At 43.9% G+C, this 27,218-nt stretch overlaps 2 protein-coding genes across 13 annotated transcripts in view; one reads left to right on the top strand and one right to left on the bottom strand.

The window, feature by feature from the left end:
- Nucleotides 1-1,253: 1,253 nt before the first annotated feature.
- The window catches only part of LRRFIP1 (LRR binding FLII interacting protein 1), a 423,100-nt gene continuing 397,135 nt past the window's right edge, over nt 1,254-27,218 (top strand). For all 12 annotated transcript variants that reach the window (XM_070732252.1, XM_070732246.1, XM_070732249.1 and 9 more), the window contains exon 1: nt 1,254-1,391. In XM_070732252.1, the coding sequence (XP_070588353.1) occupies nt 1,287-1,391 (105 nt within the window). In that variant the 5' untranslated portion in view covers nt 1,254-1,286. The remainder of the gene's footprint in view (nt 1,392-27,218) is intronic.
- On the bottom strand, nt 13,056-17,626 carry LOC139156522 (tigger transposable element-derived protein 1-like). The gene is made up of 2 exons (XM_070732255.1): nt 15,409-17,626; nt 13,056-15,349 (listed from the first exon to the last, which is right to left on the bottom strand). Exons 1-2 carry the CDS (start codon nt 15,463-15,465, stop codon nt 13,886-13,888), a joined length of 1,521 nt encoding a protein of 506 aa, XP_070588356.1. The 5' UTR covers nt 15,466-17,626; the 3' UTR covers nt 13,056-13,885.

Raw genomic sequence — 27,218 nt, 5'->3', positions numbered from 1 at the left:
AATAGAAGAGGACAGTTGCTGCCTTGTGCATACTTTTCCAAGAAGCTGATCCCCATTAAGAGGAGGTGAGCTATTTGGGAGAAGGAAGTATTTGCTATACGTGTAGCACTGGGGACATGGAGGCATTTTCTGGAAGGCGGAGCCATTCATTTCGAAGTGTGGACAGACCATAAGAACCTTTCTCCTAAGCAAGTACAGAAAAGAGCAACTAAAATGATCAAGGGATTGGAAACCAAGACATACAGTCATGGCTGATTGGATCTCTTCTATTGATGAAAAATGCATCTGGCCACAACGGGCCAGTTTTTCATCCATAGAAGAGATCCAATCAGCCGTGATGAAGACCTTGTGAGAGGTTCCCGCAGAAGCCTTCCAGGATGCATACCGGTCATGGCACAGTCGCTGGAAAAAATGTGTAGAGGCCCAAGGACAGTACTTTTTTAAGTATTTTAAGTATTTGTGCAAATCTGTTCCATAAATTACTTAAAAAAATAATTGCATTACTTTTGGAATGCACCCTTTAAGTGCTATTACTAGGTAAATTGCTGAAAAATGGGAAGGAAATTTTCTGAAGTTTCACAAGGCCTTATGAACAACACCTACCCTGTATAGATTCTGTACACTGGGTTGAAGGATGCAGAAAATTACAGTTGACAGTCCCTGCCTACTTCAAAGCAGTGTGATGGAGTGGAGGGTAGGATATTCTTTACCAGAGCTCCATTAGTTGAAATAGCTGGCTCTGGAGACAAGGGTGGCTCCCATTCTTTGAGTTGTGAGTATTTTTAGAGTTCCTGGCCTCAACCTCTCTAAGAGAGCTAACCACCGACCTTCAGTGACTACACAACTGCAAATAATATAAACCATTGTCTACCATTCAGTCAGAATTGAAAATGCTTCTTGGATGAGAAACAAAATGTTTTAAAGGAAAAAACAAACAAAGATTATTTGCCTTTTGGAAAGCACATTTTGGACAACCATGATCTGGATGACTGAGACTCTCCATAGATACCTAAATTGAGTCTAAATTATGGGTGCGAAACTCTTAGAATGCACGTTGGTCTTAATTCAGAAAGGGTAAAAAAAAAGAATGACACTATTAATCTAGGATTCTTTTACATCAGTACAGTACTCTACTTCTCTCCCTACCTAGAAGGCGAACCTTTCCCTTTGGTTTGTACCGCCTTTTGCGAAGGTTCATCGGCCATGCCCCGCCCCCTGCCGCTTATACATTTGCGCGCGTGCGCGGCGTGCCCGAGTCCTTACGTCCAAGAGCTAAATCAGCTGCGATGGAGAACTCAGGAACGCCACAAGGAACTGCGGGGCGTAAGAGGACTCCCAACCGGGAAAGGCCCACGGCCGAAGATGAGGCCCTTAACCTGATCGCTCGCGAGGTATGGCAACACCAGGTTTCGTCCTTTCCCTTCCACTTTCGGTCCTGGGAGCTTCCCCGCCTTGGCCGCCTCCCTTGATTCTCTGGAGGGCCTTCCCTCCGCCGAGGGCGCCTCTCCAGAGGGTCCGGTTGCCGCTTACCCAGTCACGCCCCATCTCGTAGTTTTCTGCGTCATCTCTGAGCTTTCGAGCGGCATGATGGAGGGGGACCGGACAAGCAGACACTTCGCCTCCTGTTAGCTTCATCAACAGAGACTTGTACGCGTGTTTAGCTCTCTCCTGGAAATTAACGGGAAGTAGTGTTAATACAACCAAGTTGGTGCGAGTGAGAGAATGTGTTTTTATACTCATATATCCCAGTTACCTTTGGTTTTGTCCATTGTGAATTGTCCTTGTATATACTTTTTTGTAGTTCAAGATTTCCCCCCATTGTATTTTATATTTATATTTTATTGATTGATTGATTGAATTTGTATGCGCCCCTCTCCATAGACTGGGGGCGGCTAACAACAGTAACAAAAAACAGCATGTAAATCCAATACTAAAACAACTAAAAACCCTTATTGTAAAACCAAACATTCATACATACAAATATACATCCATATATACGGTACATGCTGAAATGTTAGATAATTTGATTTTTTAAATCCTGCCCTTATTATTTTATCAGAAACTCAAGGTGTCAAACATATATAATACTTCCTCCCTATTCCCATTTTCCCCACAACAAAAACCCTGTGAATTGCACTTGTTTGTTTGTTGTTAGAGTTGAAAGGGACCATGCAGGTCATCAAGTCCCAACTCCCTGTCTGAGCAGGAATCCTAAAGCACCCCGGCCAAGTGGCAATCCAATCTCCTCTTGAAAGTGTCCAGAGTTGGGGAGTTCACAACCTCCGCTGGCAGGTTGTTCCACTGGTTGATCGCTCTGACCTTCAGGAAGTTCTTCCTTACTTCTAGGTTGAATCTCTCCTTGGTCAGCTTCCAGCCGTTGTTCCTCGTCCGGCCCTCTGGTGCTCTGGAGCAGTGTTTCCCAACCTTTTTTGAGCCGCGGCACATTATTCATATTTTCAAAATCCTGGGGAACACTGAAGGGGGGGGCGCTAAAAAAAGTTTGGACAAAAAAAAAATCTCTTCCTCCATTTTGCTCTATTTCTCCCTCCCTCTTTCTCCTCCTTCCTTCCCTTCTTTCTCTCCATCCCTCTTTCTTTCTTCCCCTCTTTTTTGCTCTCTTTCGCTCTCCTTCCTTAACTCCCTCTGTCTTTCTCTCTCCCTTGCTCTCTCTGCCTCTCTTGCTATCTCTCTTTCATTCTCTCTCTTTCTCTGTCTCTTGCTATCTCTTTCTCTCTCTCTCTCTCTCTCTCTGGCTCTGTCTCTCTTGCTATGTCTCTCTTTCTCTCTCTCTGCCTCTTGCTATGTCTCTCTTTCTCCCTCCCTCCCTCTTTCTCTCCTTCCTTCCCTTCTTTCTCTCCATCCCTCTTTCTTTCTTCCTCTCTTTTTTGCTCTCTTTCGCTCTCCCTCCTTCCCTCCCTCTGTCTTTCTCTCTCCCTTGCTCCCTCTGCCTCTCTTGCTATCTCTCTTTCATTCTCTCTCTTTCTCTGTCTCTCTTGCTATCTTTCTTTCTTTCTCTCTCTTGCTATGTCTCTTTCTTTCTCTCTCTCTCTGTCTCTCTCTCTCTTTCTACCACGCCGACAACAGCGGCATCAGGCAGTAGCCAAGGGTGGCGGCAGAGCGGCTGACAGCGAGCGGGAGCCCTGACGGCAGCAGCTGGACGTGCTGCTGGACGCCGTATATGCTGGCGCTGCGCTGGGCATGGGCGTGGGGCTGGCACCTCCGGCCCAGCCAGCGAGCCAGTGCCAGCCCCGCAGCGCCAGCATGTATGTCTCCAGCAGCACGTCCAACCGCCACCGTCGGTGCCTCCACCCTGGAGCTCCCTCTCGCCGCCGCCATCTCCCCGTGACTGCCTGGGGCCACTGCAGCCGGCACCCTCCCGCTCCCACCGCCAGTGCCCTCCCGCCGAGCCCCAAAGGACAGTTGCCGCCGACGCCAGGGAAGCTCCAGCTGGGTGGGGCGCTGCCGGCACCGGTGCCTCCGGCCTGGAGCTCCCACTCGCAGCTGTCCCCCGGCTACTGCCCGATGCCGCTGTTTCCGGCGCTCTCCTGCTGGGCCCCAAAGAAGGAAGGCGGGAAAAAGGAGGCGCGAAGAATGAAGCTCTCCTTTTCCCCACCTTCCTTCTTTGGGGCCCAGCAGGAGAGCACCGGAAACAGCTGCATCGGGCGGTAGCCGGGGGACAGCTGCGAGTGGGAGCTCCAGGTCGGAGGCACCGGCACCGGCAGCACCCGCCCAGCTGGAGCTTCCCTAGGAGCTTCGCGGCACACCTGACTGTGTCTCGCGGCACACTAGTGTGCTGCGGCACACCGGTTGGGAAATGCTGCTCTGGAGAATAGAGTGGCCCCCTCCTCTCTGTGGCAACCCCTCATATACCCGTATACAGTTATCATGTCCCCTCTGGCCCTCCTTTTCTCTAGGCTATCCATGCCCAGTTCCCGCAATCTCTCTTCGTAAGTCTTGTTTCAAGTCCCCTAATCATTTTGGTTGCTCTTTTCTGCACCTTCTCCAGAGTTTCAATGTCTTTTTTGAAGTGTGATGACCAGAACAGAACACAGTACTCCAGGTATGGTCTGACCAGGGCATAGTAGAGTGGTATTAAGACTTCCCTGGTCTTGGAATGTATTCTCCTGTTGATGCAGCTTAGGATAGTGTTGGCTTTTTTGGCCACTGCTGCACATTGCTGGCTCATGTTTAGTTGATTATCCACCAAGACTCCAAGATCTCTTTCGCAGTCAATACTGTTAAGTGGGGTTTCTCCCAGGCTGTATGTATGTCTAGTTTTTTTTTTAACCAAGGTGAAGGACTTTGCTCTTGTCGACGTTGAACATCATGTTGTTAGTGTCGGCCCATAGTGTTAATCTGTCTAGATCTTTCTGTATTTTGAGCCTGTCCTCTAGGGCAGTGTTTCCCAACCTTTTTTGAGCCGCGGCACATTATTTATATTTTCAAAATCCTGGGGAACATTGAACGGGGGGCGGGGGCGGGGCGGGGGAGGGCTAAAGAAAAGTTTGGACAAAAAAAATCTCTCTCTTCCTCCCTTTCGCTCTATTTCTCCCTATTTCTCTCTCTTCCTTCCCTTCTTTCTCTCCATCCCTCTTTCTTTCTTCCTCTCTTTTTTGCTCTCTTTATCTCTCCCTCCTTCCCTTCCTCTATGTCTTTCTCTCTCCCTTGCTCTCTCTCTCTTTCACTGTCTCTTGCTATATGTCTCTCTCTCTCTCTCTGCCACTCTTGCTATCTCTCTTTCTTTCTCTCTCTCTTTCTCTGTCTCTCTCTCTCTGTCTCTCTTGCTATGTCTCTTTCTTTCTCTCTCTGCCTGTCTTGCTATGTCTCTCTTTCTCTGTCTTTCTTGCTATGTCTCTCTCTCTCTCTCTTTCTGCCTCTTGCTATGTCTCTTTCTCTCTCTTGCTATGTCTCTCTCTCTCTTTCTGTCTCTTTCTCTGTGTGTCTCTCTTGCTATGTCTCTCTTTCTTTCTCTTTCTCTCTGCCTCCTGCTATGTCTCTCTTTCTCTCTCTCTCTTGCTATGTCTCTCTCTCTCTCTTTCTGTCTCTCTTTCTCTCTGTCTCTCTTGCTATGTCTCTCTTTCTTTCTTTCTTTCTTTCTCTCTCTGCCTCTCTTGCTATGTCTCTCTTTCTTTCTCTCTATCTCTTTCTCTGTCTCTCTTGCTATGTCTATCTTTCTCTCTCTCTCTGCCTCTCTTGCTATGTCTTTCTTTCTTTCTGTCTCTCTTTCTCTGTCTCTCTCTCTGTCTCTCTTGCTAAGTCTCTCTCAGTCTCTCTCTCTCTGCCTCTCTTGCTATGTCTCTCTCTCTGCCTCTTGCTATGTCTCTCTTTCTCTCTCTTGCTATGTCTCTCTCTCTCTCTCTGTCTCTCTCTCTGTGTCTCTCTTGCTATGTCTCTCTTTCTTTCTCTCTCTCTCTGCCTCTCTTGCTATGTCTCTCTTTCTCTCTCTCTCTCTCTCTGCCTCTCTTGCTATGTCTCTCTTTCTTTCTCTCTCTCTCGGCTGACTGCGAGCGGGAGCCCTGACGACGGCAGCTGGACGTGCTGCTGGACGCCGTATATGCCAGCCCCGCAGCGCCAGCATGTATGGCCTCCACCCTGGAGCTCCCTCTCGCCGCCCCCATCTCCCCGCGACCGCCTGGGGCCGCTGCAGCCGGCACCTTCCCGCTCCCACCGCCAGTGCCCTCCCGCCAGGCCACAAAGGACACTTGCCGCCGACGCCAGGGAACTCCAGCTGGGCGGGACGCTGCCGGTGCCTCCGAGCTCCCACTCGCAGCTGTCCCCCGGCTCCTGCCCGATGCCGCGTTTTCTGGCGCTCTCCTGCTGGGCCCCAATGAAGGAAGGCAGGAAAAAGGAGGCACGAAGAATGAAGCTCTCCTTTTTCCCGCCTTCCTTCTTTGGGGCCCAGCAGGAGAGTGCCAGAAACCGCGGCAATGGGCAAGAGACGGGGGACAGCTGCGAGTGGGAGCTCCAGGCCGGAGGCACCGGTGCCGGCAGCGCTCCGCCCAGCTGGAGCTTCCCTAGGAGCTTCGCGGCACACCTGACCGTGTGCCGCGGCACACCGGTTGGGAAACGCTGCTCTAGGGTGTTGGCTACCCCTGCCAGCTTGGTGTCGTCTGCGAATTTGATTAGTTCTCCTTCTACTCTCTCGTCCAGGTCATTGATGAAAATATTGAAGAGTACAGGGCCCAGGGCGGAACCCTGTGGTACCCTACTGCGTACCTTCTTCCATGTGGATTTGGAACCGTTGAGGACAATTCGTTGTGTGCGGTTGGACAGCCAACTGTTTATCCATCTGCATGTGTTGTAACCTACCCCGTTTTTTTCTAATTTGTGGATTAGGAGCTTGTGGTCAACTTTATCAAAAGCTTTGCTGAAGTCCAAGTAAATGAGGTCTACTGCGTTGTGTTGGTATCAGCCAGTGATATTCATATCTATGGCAGGATTAGAACCCACATATCCTGGTTTATAGGCCAGCACATTCTCCACTACTACTGTCTGATAAACCTATTAATCTTTAAATTTCACAATATACATACACGCATGTGTATGTGTAATATATTTTTGCTGACAATGAAAATTATCTATAATTTCCTATGTTATGCTGCTACATTCATCTAGTAGTTGATGAAATTAAGAAATTAGGGTGAAATTGTGTATTTGAACTAATTCAACATGAAATGATAACAGGAATAAAACCATAAAAATAATTGGTAATATATAATTTATATATTCTGAATTAATTAAGTAGCATAAATGTATTGAGAGTATATTTGTTATACAGGTAGATCTTGACTTATAACAGTTGTTATAGTGATCAACGTTAAAATGGCCCTGAAAAAAGGGACTTAATGACTGTTTTTCACACAATCATTGCAGTATTCCTATGTTTACATTGGGATGTTTGACAACTGACTCACTGATGACAATTGCAGTGTCCCAGGGTCATGTGATATGACAAGCAAAGTCAATGGGGAAATCAGATTCACTTAACTGGGTTACTAATTTAACAACTGCAATGGTTCATTTAACTGTCGAGAAAAGAAAAATGAGGCAAAACTGACTTAATGAATATCTCCCTTAGCAGCAGAAATTTTGGAATCAGTTGTGGTTGTAAGTTGAAACTACCAATTGTCTGAAAAGGATATTGGAAAGCATTTATTCACATATTGTGATCAACACATAGTTTTATCACTGATTCTAATCTAGCTAAAAACAGAATTGGAAGTGGTCACATGGTAGCAAATCCAACTTTCTGCTTAGTGCAGGAATTAAAATAATTATACCCTTGCAATCTTGCATTTTATCAATTTTTTCCAAATTTCTCAAAGACTTTGTATTCATAAGATGTATAGACTCAATAGGGACATAAAGGTTTAGTATACCATTAGCATGCTACTTTAATTCCTAGAGCATGGGTGTTAAATTCAAGATGTGGTTAAATCTGGACAGTGGAGCCACTCTAGAAACAGCGAAGGACCAGCTTGCAGTGCTTCAGTCTGGCCCAGGCTAACTGGGGGCTGATCAAATCAGAATGTGGTCAGCCTTAGATCCTCCAGGCTGGCCTAGAGCAGTGAGGGGCCACTTCTGCCTACCACTGTTCCCCCTAAGCTGTGCGGCCATGTGGCTGTGCACCCAACAACAAACTGCCGTGCAGCATTTTCCAACGCCGCACAGTTGTGATGTATAGGGTGGGACGGAAAGAAATGTCAGGCTCTGGCAACAATGAGGCTTTGACTTGGACAGCCACTTCTGCTCTTGCTCGAGCCTAGCCACGCCCCTTGGTCATCTGATTGGCAGCAGGCTAAACCAATCACCTTGAGAATGCGGCTCCTCCTCTATACAAAAAAGAGGCACTGAGAGAAGAGGCTATCGCTGGGATTTCCCTTCGCTTCCCGCCCCCACCGGGATTTCCTGCCTCCTGACTTCCAGCCAAAGTGCCTGGGATTTTCCCTTGGCTTTCCAGCGGGTAGTTGAAATGCCCCCCTTCCTCCTCCTCCTGTCCAGCAGGCGGCAAAGCGCTTGGGGGGATGTCAGGCTCCAGGTCCGGAGTCACCCCTCCAGCTCCCCCAAGCCGAATTCCTGAGCAGAGGCCTGCCGTAATATACAACCTCTGATTTAAATATGTAGTTGGTGTAAATTTCCCTTGATTTTTATTAGTTCATTGTATGGTGTTAGTTAGATTTTTGTAGATATTGTTTGTGTTTATCTATCAAGCAAGTTCTTATCTATGTATGCAATATTTTGGGATTTTGTTCGTAATGTTAGTTGTATGTCTAAAGGTTGCCTCTGTCAATGTCTTTTGTAAGTTATGTGAAAAGTTTGTTTTCATTTTATGGGTGTGTTGCTAGTACATGAAGTCGTTGTTGAATAATCTTCTTTTTAAATAATATTTAGGTATTTTTTTTGTCTTAGTCAATGGTACCATTTCTCCCATGCCTTGTAGAAGTCAGTTTCATCCCTATTTTGCATCTCCATTGTCAATTTTGATAATTCTGTGCATTCCATGAATTTGATTAAGACGTTTAAGCGGTTGGGCTATTCGGTTGCTTCCAAAATTGTGCATATAAAATTCTCGCAACAGTTAAGATATGTAGAATGATGATCTTTTTCTAACAATTCTGAGAAATAATTCGGGTTTAATTTGAATGGTCTGAGAAGTAATCTGATCTAAGAGGTTTTTAATTTTTTGCCAGTATTTTTTTGTATTCGCACAAGTCCACCAGACGTGGTAATAAGTTCCAGGTTGCTTTCTGCATTTCCAGCAAAGGGGTGATATATTTGGGAACATTTTGGAGAGTCTAGCGGGTGGTAACTGCCACCTGTAAAACATTTTATATTGATTTTCCTTGTAGGAAGTAGCCATTGTTAGTTTACAGTTTATAGTCTAGATTTTTCCCCATTCGTTTAAGTTAATTGAATAGTTGAAACCATTAAGTGCTCTTGGTCTAATTTTTTTTTTACATCTCAAAAACGCATTTTCACGCATTTATCTGATCCTTGTGTTTCGTGACTGCTTTACTGACTTTGACCTTTTGTGTGCTGATTTTTCCCCGCTTTGAAACTAAACCAGAGCAAAGTGTGTTTCACTTTGTGAAAGAAAAAGGACTGTGAATTGCCTCACAGCTGCAAGCTAAGTATCACAGAACCGATAAGGGACTTGTACAAATTACCAGTTTGTTTGGAGACGAGTGCTCTTTGCTATACCAAAAGAGGGCTTAGGTTAAGTGACTTTTCATTATAAAGAACATTGTTTTGAATTTTCAAACGTGTGTGTGTCTGAAATTTGTACCTGTGAATTTTTGGGAGGATTCTACCAGAGAGCCCGACAGAACATCCACCCAGCAATGGGGCAGAGCTAAAATGTTTGAAGCCCACCCCGGCCGTGACAGCTATGCTTTGTCCTCTTGAATCAGGTAGGTCAGGAGAGTAGACCTGTCTGTCAATGACCTAGTGCAGTGAGAGCGAATCTGTGGGACGGGTGCCACAGGCAGCACGCACAGCCATAACTGCTGACACGCAAGCCGTTGCCCCAGCTCAGCTCCAATGTGCACGTGTGCCAGCCAGCTTATTTTTGACTCGCATAGAGGCTCTGGGAGGGTGTTTTTGGCTTCCAGAGAGCCTTTCTATATCTGCTGTATTTTGACTCTTCTGTCTTCACAGTTGTCTGGAAAAACATACTGTTGCATAAGGTTTTTAACCAAAATTGGATTTAACTATTTGTTCTTGATTACTGATTTTATTTATTTTCTATTTTTATTTTTATTATATGTATTCATTTTTACCTGTGCAATTATAATTTGTAATTATATTACTAACATTGCTAATAACTGACCATTTTAAACAACATCATTTTAGAATATCATAGGTATCAGGTTTAAATTTTAAGAACCACTGGAATGACTTTATTTAGAGAAAGTTGTTGACTTTGGCAGATATAATAGTATTGATCCAAATCCAAAATAGAAGAAGAAATGCTGAATGCTTAACAATTTTAAGTAAGCATTTAAGTCATAAATAATGTAAAATTGAGCCATGAATTTAATTATTACACATTCATAGACTTGTTAAAAATTTTGTGACAGGAAATTTCAGATGGTCGAGTTGTTTTTGGTTCTTAACATCTACAGGATGTATTTTTTTTGAAAGGGAAATGGCTATGAACCAATAAAAGGAACTGTGCAAACAAGTCAAATTGCATAAAGTCTCTTGCAACAAGTTCCAAATTATGTTGCTTACATTTTTTGGGCAGAGGAAAGTGTGATTTATGGTCTCCATTCTTTCTGTAACTTTGTAAACTGTAAGGTAAAATATAATTGAATTCATGCATGGATGGATTTGTATAGAGAATTAGATGTAATTGTAACAATTCTCTCATATAATATTTCTAATATTTGCATATAATTAAAAAATCAAATATTTGTGTTTGTACTTTTGTATCATTGTAATTTTAACTTCTTTCAGTTTCTTAATGAAATAATGCTTCTGTTTATTATGAGGATAAGAAACTGACCTAGGAGATGGGAGAACTGAGTTTTAGTCTTTAGTCAGAAAGCTAGCTGAATGTTTGTGGGCCAGTTACCTTTTTTTAGTCCTGAGACAATGGCACATTACTTTGTCTAGAAAGTTACCTTGATTTGGCCTACAGAACTTGCTGAAGACGGATTTAAAGGTGCACAAATTCATGCATGCAAAAATTATATAGCTGAAATAAAACACAATATTTAACTTTCTGATTGATTTTATTTATTTTTAAAATATGTCTCTGACAATCAACCAGACTCAAAGTGGCCTACAGAACTTTGGTTGTACCAAATGAAGCTACAAATTAACTGGTGGAAGAAAGTATAATCTTTTGAGCTATCACTGTTAAATATGTAATATATGTTGGTTATAACAGGAACATGATATAACTTAAAGATTTTTGATGGATATTAGTGAAATATAATGACTATTCGTATTTTTTTCTTAGATTTTATTACTATGATATATAATGTCATATTTATCATTAATAAGGAATAAGATTTAATTAAAAGATAAATGATTGGATTTAGGAGGCACAGGCTTCGATTAGATAAATAATATGATTATGGAACAAAAGAAAGGATTACATATTTCAGACCAGATAGATGTAAGAATGACTCTATTAAGGGAACTTATAACTATTGGAAGGAAGCATAAGTTGGATCGGGCCGATCTCGACTCCAATTGTATAACAGAGTCGACTGACAATGAGTCAGTCGAGGTGACTGGGGCACGTACTTGTCCACCTGTCTGGGAAGAGTTTGATCTGGTGACACCTGATGAAGTGGACAAGGCCATCGGAGCTGTGAGTTCCGCCACCTGTTTACTGGATCCGTGTCCCTCCTGGTTGGTTTCGGCCAGCAGGGAGGTGACACGGAGCTGGGCCCAGGAGATTACCAACGCTTCCTTGGGGAGGGGAGTTTTTCCATCACTCTATAAAGAAGCGCTTGTGCGCCCCCTCCTCAAGAAGCCCTCCCTGGACCCAGCCGTACTTAACAACTATCGTCCAGTCTCCAACCTTCCCTTTATGGGGAAGGTTGTCGAGAAGGTGGTGGCACTCCAGCGGTCCTTGGAAGAAGCCGATTATCTAGGTCCCCAGCAGTCGGGTTTCAGGGCCGGTTACAGCACGGAAACCGCTTTGGTCGCGTTGATGGATGATCTCTGGCGGGCCCGGGACAGGGGTTTATCCTCTGTCCTGGTGCTCCTTGACCTCTCAGCGGCTTTCGATACCATCGACCATGGTATCCTTCTGCACCGGCTGGAGGGGTTGGGAGTGGGAGGCACTGTCCTTCAGTGGTTCTCCTCCTACCTCTCTGGCCGGTCGCAGTCGGTGTTAGTGGGGGGCCAGAGGTCGACTCCTAGGTTTCTCCCTTGTGGGGTGCCTCAGGGGTCGGTCCTCTCCCCCCTGCTATTCAACATCTACATGAAACCGCTGGGCGAGATCATCCAAGGACATGGGGTGAGGTATCATCAATATGCGGATGATACCCAGCTTTACATCTCCACCCCATGCCCAGTCAACGAAGCGGTGGAAGTGATGTGCCGGTGCCTGGAGGCTGTTGGGGCCTGGATGGGTGTCAACAGACTCAAGCTCAACCCGGATAAGACGGAGTGGCTGTGGGTTCTGCCTCCCAAGGACAATCCCATCTGTCCGTCCATCACCCTGGGGGGGGAATTATTGACCCCCTCAGAGAGGGTCCGCAACTTGGGCGTCCTCCTCGATCCACAGCTCACATTAGAACAACATCTTTCAGCTGTGGCGAGGGGGGCGTTTGCCCAGGTTCGCCTGGTGCACCAGTTGCGGCCCTATCTGGACCGGGACTCATTGCTCACAGTCACTCATGCCCTCATCACCTCGAGGTTCGACTACTGTAATGCTCTCTACATGGGGCTACCTTTGAAAAGTGTTCGGAAACTTCAGATCGTGCAAAATGCAGCTGCGAGAGCAGTCATGGGCCTACCTAGGTATGCCCATGTTTCACCATCACTCCGCAGTCTGCATTGGTTGCCGATCAATTTCCGGTCACAATTCAAAGTGTTGGTTATGACCTTTAAAGCCCTTCATGGCATCGGACCAGAATATCTCCGAGACCGCCTCCTGCCGCACGAATCCCAGCGACCGATTAGGTCCCACAGAGTGGGCCTTCTCCGGGTCCCGTCAACTAAACAATGTCGGTTGGCGGGCCCCAGGGGAAGAGCCTTCTCTGTGGCGGCACCGACTCTCTGGAACCAACTCCCCCCGGAGATTAGAACTGCCCCTACTCTTCCTGCCTTCCGTAAACTCCTTAAAACCCACCTTTGCCGTCAGGCATGGGGGAACTGAAACATCTCCCCCTGGGCACGTTTAATTTATGCATGGTATGTCTGTGTGTGTGACTGTTAGCATATGGGTTTTTTTAAATATTTAAATATTTTAAATTTGTCTGACTGCTTATGATTTGTTTTTTACATGTTGTGAGCCGCCCCGAGTCTTCGGAGAGGGGCGGCATACAAATCTAAGTAATAAATAAATAAATAATAAGAAAGCATAAGTCTTCGGAGAGGGGCGGCATACAAATCTAATAAATTGAATTGAATTGAAAATTGAATAAACTGTACAGTTACTTTGTTTAGATATAAAGTTTTTCTGGTAAAGGATGTGAATAATCTATAAATTTGAGTAAACCACAATGTAAGAATTACAATGATTATTCATGTTATTGATGTAGAATATGATACAAGAAAATAGTATTATTGTTAATATGAGACCACAGGATAAATTGAAAGCTACTGTATTTTTTGGTGTATAACACGCACCTGTTTATAAGACACACCTAGATTTTAGAGGAGGAAAATAAGGGAAAAAGCATTCTGAATCAAATGGTGTAGTATTATATTGTTTCATAAAATGCCAGTGTAGCAGAATACTTATTTGACCCCTATGACAATCATTAAGTGTTGTACCATATGATTCTTGACAAATGTACATTTTATTTTATGTACACTGAGAGCATATGCACCAAGACAAATTCCTTGCGTGTCCAATCACACTTGGCCAATAAAAATTCTATTCTATTCTATTCTATGCTTTTTACAACCATGTATACTTTTAAAAACCATGTACAGTGGTACCTCGAGATACGACTTTAATTCGTTCCGGACCTGTGCTCTTAAGTCGAGCAGCTCTTATCTCGAACGACTTTTCCCCATAGGAATTAATGTAAATCATTTTAATTGGTTCCAGCCCTCAAAAAAATCACAAAGTTAGTCTAAATTATGCAAAAATACATGTTTTTAATGAAAAAATGTACATGTACATATAAATGAATAAACTGAACTTGTAAACTTTCTTAAACTTTTAAATTTACATATGTACACAGTAGCTAGCCTAATCATCTGTTTTTGCCTTTTTGGCTGCACTTTCTGCACTTTCACTTGGAGCAGCTCTTTTTGTAAAAAATGTGTCCAATGACATCTGCTTTTGCCTGCTTTTCAAAATGTTCCGAAAGTGAGTCAATGAGGTGTCACTGAAAAGTGCTGCTGAACGACTCGTGGCTACTTTCTCTGGGTGATGTTTTTCCACAAAACTGACAATGTTCTCCCATTGCGCTAGCATCGCTTTTATCTCACTGGTAGGAATGGCTTTCGGTGGTTCCTGCATCTCTTCCTCACTGCTGCTCATCTCTTGGGTCATCTCCATCTGTTGCATCTCATGGAGCGCCTTCAGGTCCTCTGTAGAGAGCGGTTCTTCATGCTCTTCGACAAGCTCATTGATGTCACCCTCGTCTACCTGCAGACCCATACACTTACCGAGTGACACAATCTCCTCCAATGGGGTGTCAGTCTCGGTGATGTCCTCGGTCTCAACCTCGGGCTCAGCAGAGTCCCTTGGTGCAACAGCAGCAGGCCACAACTTCTTCCACGCCGAGTTCAAGTTTCGCCTTGACACTTCTTGCCAGGCAAGGTCAATGATGTTAAGGCAAGAAACGATGTTGAAATGATCCTTCCAAAACTCACGCAGTGTCAAGTTGGTGTTCTCTGTTACATCGAAACATCGGCGGAACAGATGCTTCGTGTACAGCTTCTTGAAGTTGGCTATGACCTGCTGATCCATTGGTTGCAGGATTGAAGTCGTGTTGGGTGGGAGAAAGACAACCTTCACAAATTGAAATTCTTCAAGGATGTCGTCTTGAAGAGCAGGTGGGTGGCCTGGAGCATTGTCGAGCAGCAGTAAGGCTTGTAGGGGGAGTTCATTAGCCAAAAGATATTCCTTCACCGTAGGACCAAAAGCAAGATTTACCCAGTCCACAAAGAACTGCCTCGTTACCCATGCCCTTGCATTGGAGCGCCACAGGACATGGAGTTTTTCCTTCAGGATTTTGTGCGTCTTGAACGCGCGAGGATTCTCCGAATGGTACACGAGAAGTGGCTTCACTTTGCAGTCACCCGACGCGTTTGCACACAATGCAAGGGTTAGACGGTCCTTCATGGGCTTATGTCCTGGCAGGCTCTTTTCCTCGGCAGTAATGAAAGTCCTACGGGGCATTTTCTTCCAAAACAGCCCAGTCTCATCACAGTTAAAGATCTGTTGAGAGACATAGCCTTCTTGTTCAACCAGGCTAGCAAAATGCACAACAAACTCCTCCGCTGCCTTGATGTCTGCACTCGCTGCCTCCCCATGCCGAACCACTGAGTGAATGCCACTTCTTTTTCTGAACCTGTCAAACCACCCATGGCTTGCCTTGAACTCATCTGGATCTCCCGACGAGGATGGTTCATTGCTCTTCAGATCGAAGAATATCGCACAAGCCTTCTCGCTGATGACCGCCTCTGTTATTGTATCTCCGGCCAGCTCCTTTTCTTTTATCCAAATTGTATGCCGCCCCGAGTCTTCGGAGAGGGGCGGCATACAAATCTAAGTAATAAATAATAAATAAATAAATAACAATAACCTCTCCATCTCTTCATGAACAGACGTCCTGAGTTGGGAAATTATTGTCGCACCTTTTGCTGGTTTAACACCTTTAAGGATGTCCTTCTGCTTCAGGATTGTACAGATGGTGGATGTGCTGCGTTGGAACTTCCTCGCAAGGTCAACAACACGAGTCCCTTTTTCGTGCAAATTGATGATCTCCTGCTTCGCTTCTATGGGTATCATCACCTTCTTCTTCTTCTCAGCGGCCTTTTTTGGAGCCATGCTCGCTCTAAACACCGACACCACCGAGACCTCTTTTTTACCACCGAGAAAACCGGAAGCCAACTTGCCTGCAAGCAGAAAACTTAAAATCAGCCAAGTAAGAAAGTTTAGAGGAAGGGAAGGTAAAGAGAGAAAGGAAAAGAGCAAGAAAGAAAGCAAGAAAGAGAAAGAAAGAAAGGCTCACTGAACATCTCTCACTCTCTCTCTCTCTCTTTCTTTCTCTTCCTTTAAAGAAAGAAAGAAAGAAAGAAAGGCTCAATGGACATCTCTCACTCTCTCTCTCTTTCTTTCTTTCTCTTCCTTTAAAGAAAGAAAGAAAGAAAGGCTCAATGGACATCTCTCACTCTCTCTCTCTCTCTCTTTCTCTTCCTTTAAAGAAAGAAAGAAAGAAAGAAAGAAAGGCTCAATGGACATCTCTCACTCCCTCTCTCTCTCTTTCTTTCTCTTCCTTTAAAGAAAGAAAGAAAGAAAGAAAGAAAGGCTCAATGGACATCTCTCACTCTCTCTCTCTCTCTTTCTTTCTCTTCCTTTAAAGAAAGAAAGAAAGAAAGAAAGAAAGGTGGAAGGGACAGGAACAGAGGAAGGAAGCAAGGAAACTTATGAAAGGGGAGAGTAAGAGAGGAAGGACTGAAGGAAGGGAGGGAGGGAAGAAGGTAGGAAGGAGAAAGAAAAGAAGAAATAGAGGAAGGGAAGGTAAAAGAGAGAAAGAAAAAGAGAAAGAAAGAAAAAATGAAAGAGAAATAAAAATAGAGAGGGGGAATGAAAGAAATGGAAGGAGGGAAGGAAGGAGAAAAAGCAAAAGAGAAAGAAAGAAAGAAAGAGAAAGAAAAAAGAATGAAAGAGCAAGAGAGCAAAAGAAAGAAAGAGAGAAAGAAAGAAAGAAAGAAAGAAAGGGGGAAGGGACAGGAACAGAGGAAGGAAGCAAGGAAACTTATGAAAGGGGAGAGTAAGAGAGGAAGGACTGAAGGAAGGGAGGGAGGGAAGAAGGTAGGAAGGAGAAAGAAAAGAAGAAATAGAGGAAGGGAAGGTAAAAGAGAGAAAGAAAAAGAGAAAGAAAGAAAGAAAATGAAAGAGAAATAAAAATAGAGAGGGGGAATGAAAGAAATGGAAGGAGGGAAGGAAGGAGAAAAAGCAAAAGAAAGAAAGAAAGAAAGAGAAAGAAAAAAGAATGAAAGAGCAAGAGAGCAAAAGAAAGAAAGAGAGAAAGAAAGAAAGAAAGAAAGGGGGAAGGGACAGGAACAGAGGAAGGAAGCAAGGAAACTTATGAAAGGGGAGAATAAGAGAGGAAGGACTGAAGGAAGGGAGGGAGGGAAGAAGGTAGGAAGGAGAAAGAAAAGAAGAAATAGAGGAAGGGAAGGTAAAAGAGAGAAAGAAAAAGAAAGAAAGAAAGAAAATGAAAGAGAAATAAAAATAGAGGGGGAATGAAAGAAATGGAAGGAGGGAAGGAAGGAGAAAAAGCAAAAGAAAGAAAGAAAGAAAGAAAGAGAAAGAAAAAAGAATGAAAGAGCAAGAGAGCAAAAGAAAGAAAGAGAGAAAGAAAGAAAGAAAGAAAGAAAGAAAGAAAGAAAGAAAGAAAGGGGGAAGGGACAGGAACAGAGGAAGGAAGCAAGGAAACTTATGAAAGGGGAGAGTAAGAGAGGAAGGACTGAAGGAAGGGAGGGAGGGAAGAAGGTAGGAAGGAGAAAGAAAAGAAGAAATAGAGGAAGGGAAGGTAAAAGAGAGAAAGAAAAAGAGAAAGAAAGAAAGAAAATGAAAGAGAAATAAAAATAGAGAGGGGGAATGAAAGAAATGGAAGGAGGGAAGGAAGGAGAAAAAGCAAAAGAAAGAAAGAAAGAAAGAAAGAGAAAGAAAAAAGAATGAAAGAGCAAGAGAGCAAAAGAAAGAGAGAAAGAAAGAAAGAAAGGCAACTCCCTCTCTCTTTCTATCCCTCTTTCTTTCTCCCTCTTCCTTTCTATCTATCCTCTTCCTTTATCTCCTCTCTCTCTCCCTCTCCCTCTCTCCCCCCTCTCTCCCTCCTCTTTCCATCTCTCCCTCTCTTGCTATCTCTCCCCCTCTCCCTCTCTCTTTCTCTCTCTCCCCCCTCTCTCCCTCTCTCTTTCTCTCACTCCCTCTCTTGCTATCTCTTTCCCTCTCACACACGGTAGGCGGCGCGCAGTGGGAGGGTGATGGCGGCGGCAGCGACAGCCGCAGCGAGTGATAGGCACTCTCTTTCTCTGAGTCGCAGTCAGCTGTGAGGCGGCCGCCTCACAGCTGACGACCTTGCCGCCGCCGAGAGAGAGGGAGAGGTGCCTATCACTCGCGCGGCTCTCTCTCCATTCTTCTCTTTCTCGGGCTCCGAATGCGGCGGCGGCGGGAAGAAGAAACGCAGTCCCGGATCGCTTGCTTCACCGGCCAGCAAGCCGGCTGCCTGGGAAAGCGCTGCTAGGCGGCCCGGGGTCTTCCCCACCGCCCACGCACGCCAGCAAGAGGGGGAAGACCAAGGGAAGGTTCCTTGGGCCGCCTAGCAGCTGATCTGCTCGGCAGCGCAGCAGCAACGAGCAGACGAAAGGGGAAACCCCGATTCGGCTCCTCCCTGCGCTGCCGAGCAGATCAGCTGCTAGGCGGCCCAAGGAACCTTCCCGGGGTCTTCCCCACCGCCCACGCACGCCAGCAAGAGGGGGAAGACCAAGGGAAGGTTCCTTGGGCCGCCTAGCAGCCCCTCCCTCCCTCCTCCGCCGCTTCTTCCACTGCTCGCTCGCCCCGCAGCCGCCTCTGCTCACCATGGGGAGTCCCGGGCGCCACCTACTGCTTCTCCCGGCGCTGCTGCTGCTGCTGGTGCTCCGGGTTTGGGGGGTGCTAGGAAGCCCCCCATGCCGGCGGAGACCTTTTAAACCACCCGTGCCGCTCCCCAGCTGAGCCCTGAAGCCAAGCGCCAAAGGCGAACTTCTGCGCTTGGCTTCAGGGCTCAGCTGGGAAGCGGCACGGGTGGTTTAAAAGGTCTCCGCTGGCATGGGGGGCTTCCTAGCCCCCCCCCGAACCCCCAACCCGGCCGCCCCTAAGCCCCCGCAAAGCAAAGCAAAGCAAGCCGAGCGGAGAAAAATATCGGGAAAAATTCCGACCGCATGGCCGATTGCGCAACCTCCCGACCTCGCTTTCCCGACGCCGTTCGCCCCCCCACCCCCAAACAGAAGCCCCCGCAAAGCAAAGCAAAGCAAGCCGAGCGGAGAAAAAATCGGGAAAAATTCCGACCGCATGGCCGATTGCGCAACCTCCCGACCTCGCTTTCCCGATGCCGTTCGCCCTCCCCCACCCACCCCCAAGCAGAAGCCAAGGACCCCCCACCCCCAAACAGAAGCCAAGCGAATGCTTACCAAGTTGGAGTACTGTACTGTACTGTACTTCGAGCAGAGACGAGCCGGGCGCTTCCTTGCCTTCCTTCCTTCGCCGAAAGAGTGAGGGAGGCGTGGCTCGTATCCCGGATATGAGCTCGGGAGGCGAACGGAAATGACGCTCCCTCCCAAGCTCTTATCTCGAGTAGCTCGTAAGTAGAGCTGCTCGTAAGTCGGGGTTCCACTGTATACGTTTTGAAACCATGTGCATCTTTTATAAACTTCAAACTTCACAGCTTCGATACTTGTGGACTTCAATTCTCAGAATTTCTCCACCAGTCATGATAGGTTAGAAATGGGAGTTGAAGTCCACAAGCCTTAAACTTGCCAGGTTTGAAGATCTTTGTACTCCTAACCTTTAACTAAGGTGTCTTCAAACTTGACAGCTTTAAGACTTGTGGCCTTCGACTCCCAGAATTCCTCCACCAGTCATGCTAGCTCAGAAATGGGAGTTGAAATCCATAAGCCTTAAACTTGCCAGGTTTGAAGACCTTTACACTCCTAACCTCTAACTCGGGTGTCTTCAAACTTGACAGCTTTAAGCCAAGCCCAGCTGAGTAAGATCTGAGGAAGGGTATGCACCTGGGATCGGCTGGAGTGTGAGTTCAGCTGGGGGGCGGCTAGCTTTCCTCCAGGTTTTTTTCTTTTAAAGAGAGAGAGAGAAAAGGGGGCAGCGAATAACCAGCTTCTCTAGAGAAATAAATGTGTATCTCCCATCAATTGCAGTGTAATTCTGTCTTTATGCTGCAATTGATGGGAGATACACATTTATTTCTCTAGAGAAGCTGGTTATTCGTCGCCCCCTTTTTTCTCTCTCCAGCAGGTAGGAACCTGCTGGAAAGCTGAAATTAGAACTCATACCCCAGCCGATCCCAGGTGTGTAACCTTCCTCAGATCTTCCTTACATTGCATGTAGAGCAAAGACTTAGAGCTTGGAAAACATTCTTCTTTGCAGAGACTAACAGTGAAATAGCTTTCAAGTGGGTAAAAGCTGGAAACATTGTTAGCACCTGGTTAGGGCTAGAAAGAAACTTACTCAGAGCAAGTTAGAGTAATAAAACAAACCCTGCAAAGACTTAGAGCTTGAAAACATTCTTCACAGAGAGTAACAATGAAAGAGCTTGGGTACATTAATAGCACCTGGTTAGAGCTGGAAAGAAATATCTTGAGCAAGTAAAAACCCCTACAAAGACAGGTTTTGGAATACATTATTGGCAGAGATTAACAATGTAAGAGTTTGCAAGCTGTAAAAGCTGGGAACATAATTAGCACCTGGTTAGGGCAAGAAAGCAACATTTAGAGCAAATAGAGAATGAAAAAAAAATCAAAGGTAGGGTTTGGAATACATTATTGGCAGAAATTAACAGTGAAAGAACTTGCAAGCAGTAAGAGCTGGGAACATCGTTAGCACCTGGTTAGGGCTGGAAAGAAACTTACTCAGAGCAAGTTAAAGTAATGAAACAAACCCTGCAAAGACTTGGGGCTTGGAAAACATTCTTCACAGAGAGAAACAATGAAAGAGCCTGCAAGGTAAGAACTGGGAAGATCATTAGCAGCTAGTTAGGGATGGGGAAAAAGCTACATTCAGTGTATAATACGCATCCTAATTATCAGCCTATTTTAGGGAGGAAAAAGGTGCGTCTTGTACACCGAAAAATACAGTATATTTTGATTTTTTTATTGGATGTTTAGAAATGGTTGAAAAAGAAAACAAAAGATGAATTAAGATATCAAGGAAGAAGAAGCAATAAGTCCTAAAACTAAAAAGCACAAGAAATAACAATCAGCTGGTAGACCCAGGAGACAAAACTAGATATAAAGGAGGTAGCATGAGTTAAAATACATATACCGAAAGTTAAGATATACTGTATAGTCAGGTTTCAGCATTCCTCACCTTGGTCATGTCTCTGAGTACGGAAGACTTTGTATTTCTGGACAAATTGGTTGCAGTTTTGGAATATGACAGAATTGGAGAATAATAGGTTCCTAGTAGCTATGTCAGGTGCTGCCAGTCAGAATTCAGACAAATAAAACTCAGAGTCCTTTCAATTAAAGTTCAAAGTGAATTTATCAAAATCAGAACTTGAAGCATCAAACACAAAGCAAAGTCTGAAGGAAATGGTGCATAACCCACATACTCAAACCCCCTTTTCCACCCCCCTGTTGGGCATCCGCCCAATCTCCATTGTCCAGACGCATCAGGTGGTCCAAGATGCTCCTCCCGGGCTTCTCAGGAATTTACCCGTCTAACGGTCTCGCCGACCCCTGGGAAATCGAAACTTAACAAAACTTTTCTCCCCCTGCACACTTCCCAACCCCTCCTTATTATCTACCCTTCCCATCTCTATGACAACCAAGCAAAGAATGCAGCAGCAGGCAGCGCAGGTTGACATGCTTCATGTTCGATTTTTCACCAATCTTGGCAGTTCGTGTGCGTCTTCTTTCTCAACACATTTCTTGAGACCCTGTTGACTATTTTCAACAAAATATTTGATGGTTCTGAGATCACAGCCCAATATCCTAGCAATTTCAAATTGCTGCATCCTTCTTGAAAGACCTTTTACAAATTTTGACTTTTTAGAGTAAGTTAAATTTTTTGCCCCATTTTACCCGAGGAAAAGAAACGACCTAATAATTATGCACTTTGACATAGAGTGTTGATTTCCTTATCAGTACACTCCCTCATTACACAAATATACATCACCTGGTATGCTTATATCCATTAAGGTTCATGTTTATACAGCTTGGAGGTGAAAAAGTATGTATAAAACTGATGATACGATCAAAATACTCACTTGTCTACTAATTGGGCACACAGTGTAGATAATCTCAAATTAGCTGTCAGTAGGAGTAGCTCCTCATTTTCTTTCAATCAGGCAGCAAATTTAAAAGCTGAGTTTGATCCTAATCTCTACATGAGAGAGAGATTTCATTTAGAGAGCAATGTTGCTCATTCCTTTTTCCCATACAGCCCTGAAAATATTCTACTGATAGGACGTTGAATAGCTTTTAGTGTGGCAGACAAGAGGTTGAGAGATGTTAGCTGCAATGATAGCCACTGATATATTAGACTGCAGTTCCTTATTAGTCATGATAATGAAAACCTGTACAGTTAGCTAACTGTAATTCATGCATTGGAAATCTTTGCTTTTTGTTAACTCTCTTCTCGACCGCCACCGCAGAAGCCGCCACCGTTGGACTACGGGACTACACATCAAGTTTCAAGGCATGGGGGAAAGCCGAGCTTCTGATCTCCGTCGCATGGGCGCCTCTCTCCCTTTGTAGGTTCGTCTCGCAGGGAGAGAATGAGAGCGCCCACCTTTCCTTACCCCTCTTGGCCACTGAGGAGAGCAGCGCGGTGCTTGCAACTCTTTTCCCCAGCCTTGAAGCAACAGTGGCTGTAGCGGCTGCCACCGACGCTTCCTCCTTGGCCTTGACGTCATTTCCTTCCAACATAGCGAGGACGGGAGGCTGCTGCTTTCGCCACTGTCGCTACTTCTAATAAAGACAGGCAAACTGGCAGTACTGCGTTCTCATGTGGACCTGCTTTGTCCTTCCTCCAAAGCGACGAGCAGGGGCTGCCATAAGCTGCCTGGGTTTCGGTTCTGGGTGGGGATGTCAACGAAGGAAAGTGTGTGTGTGGTGGCTTATGGCAGCCCCTGCTTGTCGCTGTGGAGGAAGGACGAAGCAGGTACACACAAGAATGCAGTGCTGCCCGTTTGCCTCAGCCTCCATTAGAAGCAGCAGCCTCCCATCCTCCCCATGTTGAATCAAAACGACAAGTTGGCTTACTGAGGAGGAAGCGGTAGCGGCATTTGAGGTTGCTACAGAAGTTGATTTACAGAGGAGGAAGAGCCATGGAGTGGTGGGCAACAGAGAAGCACTACAGTCAAGTTTGCAGCTGGAGCCGAGAGACACGGAGCCAGGCCTTTGTGATCTGGCAATGCAGCAAGTCACTCTCGGAGGTGGATTCCAGCAGTGTAGGAATTCTGGGAGTTGAAGTCTTAAAAGCTGTCAAGTTTGAAGACCCCTGGGTTAGGGGCCCAAAGGTTTTCAAACCTGGCAAGTTTAAGGCTAGTGGACTTCAACTCCCACTTCTGAGCTAGCATGACTGGTGGAGGAATTCTGGGAGTTGGAGTCCACAAGTCTTGTAGCTGTGAAGTTTGAAGGCCCCTAGGTTAGGATTTAGGGGTGCAAGGATCTTTAAACCTGGCAAGTTTAAGGTTTGTAGACCTCAACTCCCATTTCTGAGCTACTATGACTGGTGGAAGAATTCTGAGAGTTGGAGTCCACAAGTCTTGAAGCTGTCAAGTTTGAAGTTTGTAAAAAGTTTACATGGTTTTAAAAAGTGTACATGCTTTTAAAAAGTATACATGGTTGTAAAAAATATTCTGCTACACTGGTATTTTATTAAACAATATAATACTACACCATTTTATTCAGAATATCTTTTTCCTTGTTTTCCTCCTCTAAAATCTAGGTGTGTCTTATACATCGGTGCATCTTATACACCAAAAAATATGGTACATAAAGACTAGAAAAATCATAAAGGTATAAAAGCTATATGTTTGATACTTAAACATTTTGAAATACCTATACATTTACCTTTCCTTTGATCTCTTTGACTTCTCTACCCATTGTTTAATTAATAATACTAAGAGTTTAAAACTGATTACTTAATATTTAAGATAAAACTATAAGAATATATTAACCTTTACATTTCTCTCTTCTCTCTTTCTCTGATATTATATCAATTACTATCTTTCTCTGCTAGTTATATTAACTATTAATTATTTACTTAGTGTTGAATTGTATATGGATTGCTATTGATTGCTATTTACTATTGATTGATTTTTACTATTAATTACTGCATTGATTGATTGATCGATACCACTATTTATTAGAATTCTAATTTAGCAATTCATTAATTATTAGATATTAGAGAGGTAGAATATTAATAGATAAATCTGAGATATAGTAAGTTTATGGTTAATTGGAGATATATTCAGAAAATATTTAAAATGCTGATGCCTTCAACGACTACATTCCAATCCAAAACTGGTAAAAAGTCAACCGCAGCACCCCAACCATCAACTCCACAAAATTACCGAGATGCAGAAAATATGACTACAACCTCCCAATCATCAAACACAATACTGGCATCTTTACAAAAGTTAATGGTTAAGATACAGGAATCAATTGATCGAAACTATGAAAAGTTGACAGGAAATATGGAAAATATGAGGGGTGATATTCAAAGAGTAGAGGATAGAGTAGGCAAAATGGATGGCAAAATTGAGTCTATTCAAGAAACACTTGCAAAAAACGTGCAAAAAATTAAAGAGATAGAACAGAAGAGTGAGAAGTTGGAAATAAAAGTACAGGAAACAGAAACTAACACAATGACAGCTATTTTAAAAACATGCATGGAATTTGAAAAAGCAGCCTTTTTCCTGAGGTTTCAAAACATGCAGGAAAATAAAGAAGAAAATAAAATATTGCAGAAATAATGGCTGGAATAATAGTGGGCATTACAGGTTCAACGCCAAATAGAGTTATGAAAGAAATTGATGAAATATATCGTGTTTATACCAGCTATGCCCGCAGAAACAGGCTGCCAAGGGAGGTACAAGTTTGATGTGTGAAAAAAATAGTAAGGGATGAGGTGTATAATGTAGCAAGGGAAAATACTTTAACTTATAAAGGAAAATAAATTATTGTGTTGAAACAAGTTCCCAGACGGATTAGAGAAAAAAGAAGACCCTACCAATTTTTGTCATCCAAACGTAACCGACAGAGTACCATTTAGATGGTTAGTTCCAGAAGGCCTCCTAATCACTCTTCTTGAAAAAAAATACAGAATAAATACAATAGAAGAAGCTAAAAAAATTTATGATCAACACATTAAAGAGATAGAGGAACAAGCATTAATGGGAATAAGGAGATCACTATCCATTTCAATAGCTGCTTCTGTTCAGTCTTCTCAAAAGACAGCTTACAAAACAATACTATAGAGGGATATAGCATTGCTTCTAGCTGTACGGATTCAGCTCCAGTGATCTTAGAAGCCGATGTCTTAGAAGAACTTGAACGATTAAAGATAAATAAGGCAATGGCTCCAGATGGCATCCACCATTGCTCCTCTTATCGTAGAAGTCTAACTAATACAGAATATAAAAAACTCAAACTATTTCCAGATCTAAGAAGAAATGCCACACTTACAGATTACATTGTCATTAAATTTGATACTATGTTTTTAAGATTAAAATTGTTGATTACATTTCTTTATGTGTGTGTGTATATATATATATATATATATATATATATATATATATATATATATATTTGTTTTCATATATATATATATATGTAGATTGTTCTGAGTTCGGGTTTTGCCCTGTGTAATATTTTGCATGTTTATGCGACGTTTCAGTGAAATCACATCCACCATCATCAGGCTGAAGTTTCCAAGCTTCGTGCTGTTGTAAAATGGAATGTCTGCAACTGTCATTTCTTCCTAGTGTATAGTGTGGGGGTGGAGATTGGTTTGAATGTAGCAAATAGATTGGGTGATTATGTTTCAGTGATCTGATTGGTTGGTGTAATTATAATTATTAGAAGGATTGACATGGTGATTTTATGAAGTGTTTTTTGTTTAAGGCTGGTTTCCAAATTTCAAAAGTCCAAAATCATAATTATTAGAAGGATTGAATGGTGATTTTTATGAAGTGTTTTTTTTGTTTAAGGCTGGTTTCCAAATTTCTGGTAGGCAGGACGTGTCATCTCTTTTATTCATGCAAAGGGGGCTCCTTTCAATTTCTATGGCTTCTAGGGCAATTCTTCTATATAAATTCTCTGTTTTGTGAAGTAATTTAGTTTTTTCAAAGTCAATTTTGTGCCCTGTTTTTTTAATGTGCTGGACAAGGGAGGAAGTCTTATCTTCTTTTTTAACTGCATTCACATGTTCTGCAAGGCGTGCATTTACTCTTCGGTTGGTTTGTCCAATGTATGTGGCTGCACATGTTTTGCAAGGGATTTCATAGATTCCTTGGTATTCCAATTGGATTTTATCTTTGGGGCTCCTTAGGATATTAGATATTTTTTGGTTGGTGCAAAATGAAGTTTTGATGTTATGTTTGTGCAGGATTTTACTAATTTTGTCTGTGGTGCCCTTGATGTAAGGGAGGATGGTGGTACCATTGTCCTGTTCTTGAACTTGTTTTTTGGGGGGGTATCTCTTTTTTGATTAGATTTGTGATTGTTTTCTCTTCGAATCCATTAGAAATTAATACATCTTTGAGTTTGTTCAATTCAGTTTTTAAGTGCTCATGGTCAGCTAAGCGTTTGGTTCTGGTGATGAGAGTTTTGGCCACTGAGGTGATTTGTGCGGGGTGGTGGTGTGAGTGTGCATTTAGATAACGGTTGGTATGGGTTTTCCTTTGGTAGATAGTGTGTCCTAGGCTGCCATTGGGTTTTTTATAGACCAGTACATCTAGAAAGGGAAGTTGATCATTGATTTCTGTTTCCATAGTAAACTGTATTTTGGGGTGTAGGCTGTTAAGATGTGTGAGGAAATTGTCTAGTTTTTCCTTACCATGTGGCCAAATCACAAAGGTATCATCAACATATCTCAGCCAAAGTTTAGGTTTGTATTTGGATTGCTCTAATGCATTATTTTCGAAATATTCCATATAGAGGTTGGCGATGACCGGTGAGAGAGGTGATCCCATGGGGGCTCCCTCTATCTGTTTATATCTTTGTTCATTATAGATGAAGTATGTATTGGTCAGGCAGTGGTTGGTAAGGTCTAGGATATATTTGGAGGGTTTGTGTTTGTCCTGGATAGCTGTCAAGGATTCTTTAATACAGAGGTCCCCAACCTTTTTTGCACCAGGGACCGGCTTTAAGCTAGACCAGTTTTCCATGGCCCGGTGGGGGGGGGGGCTTTGGTCATATGGGGGTGGGGTTATGGAGGGGTGGAGCCAGGGCCGCCATCAGGAATTTTGGGGCCCCATACAGCCTAAGTGTCTGGGGGGCCCCCTCCCCGCCATTGTAAAACTACTTTATTTTGCGACATACCAATTATGTATGAAATTTACCTTCTTTGGGGAGGGGTGAAAGGGGAGAGTAAGAGAGGAAGGAGTGAAAGAAGGGAA

This window comes from Erythrolamprus reginae, chromosome 1 (assembly GCF_031021105.1).
Source record: "Erythrolamprus reginae isolate rEryReg1 chromosome 1, rEryReg1.hap1, whole genome shotgun sequence".
Taxonomy (NCBI): Eukaryota; Metazoa; Chordata; class Lepidosauria; order Squamata; family Dipsadidae; genus Erythrolamprus; species Erythrolamprus reginae.
This window is presented reverse-complemented; position numbering and strand designations above follow the sequence as displayed.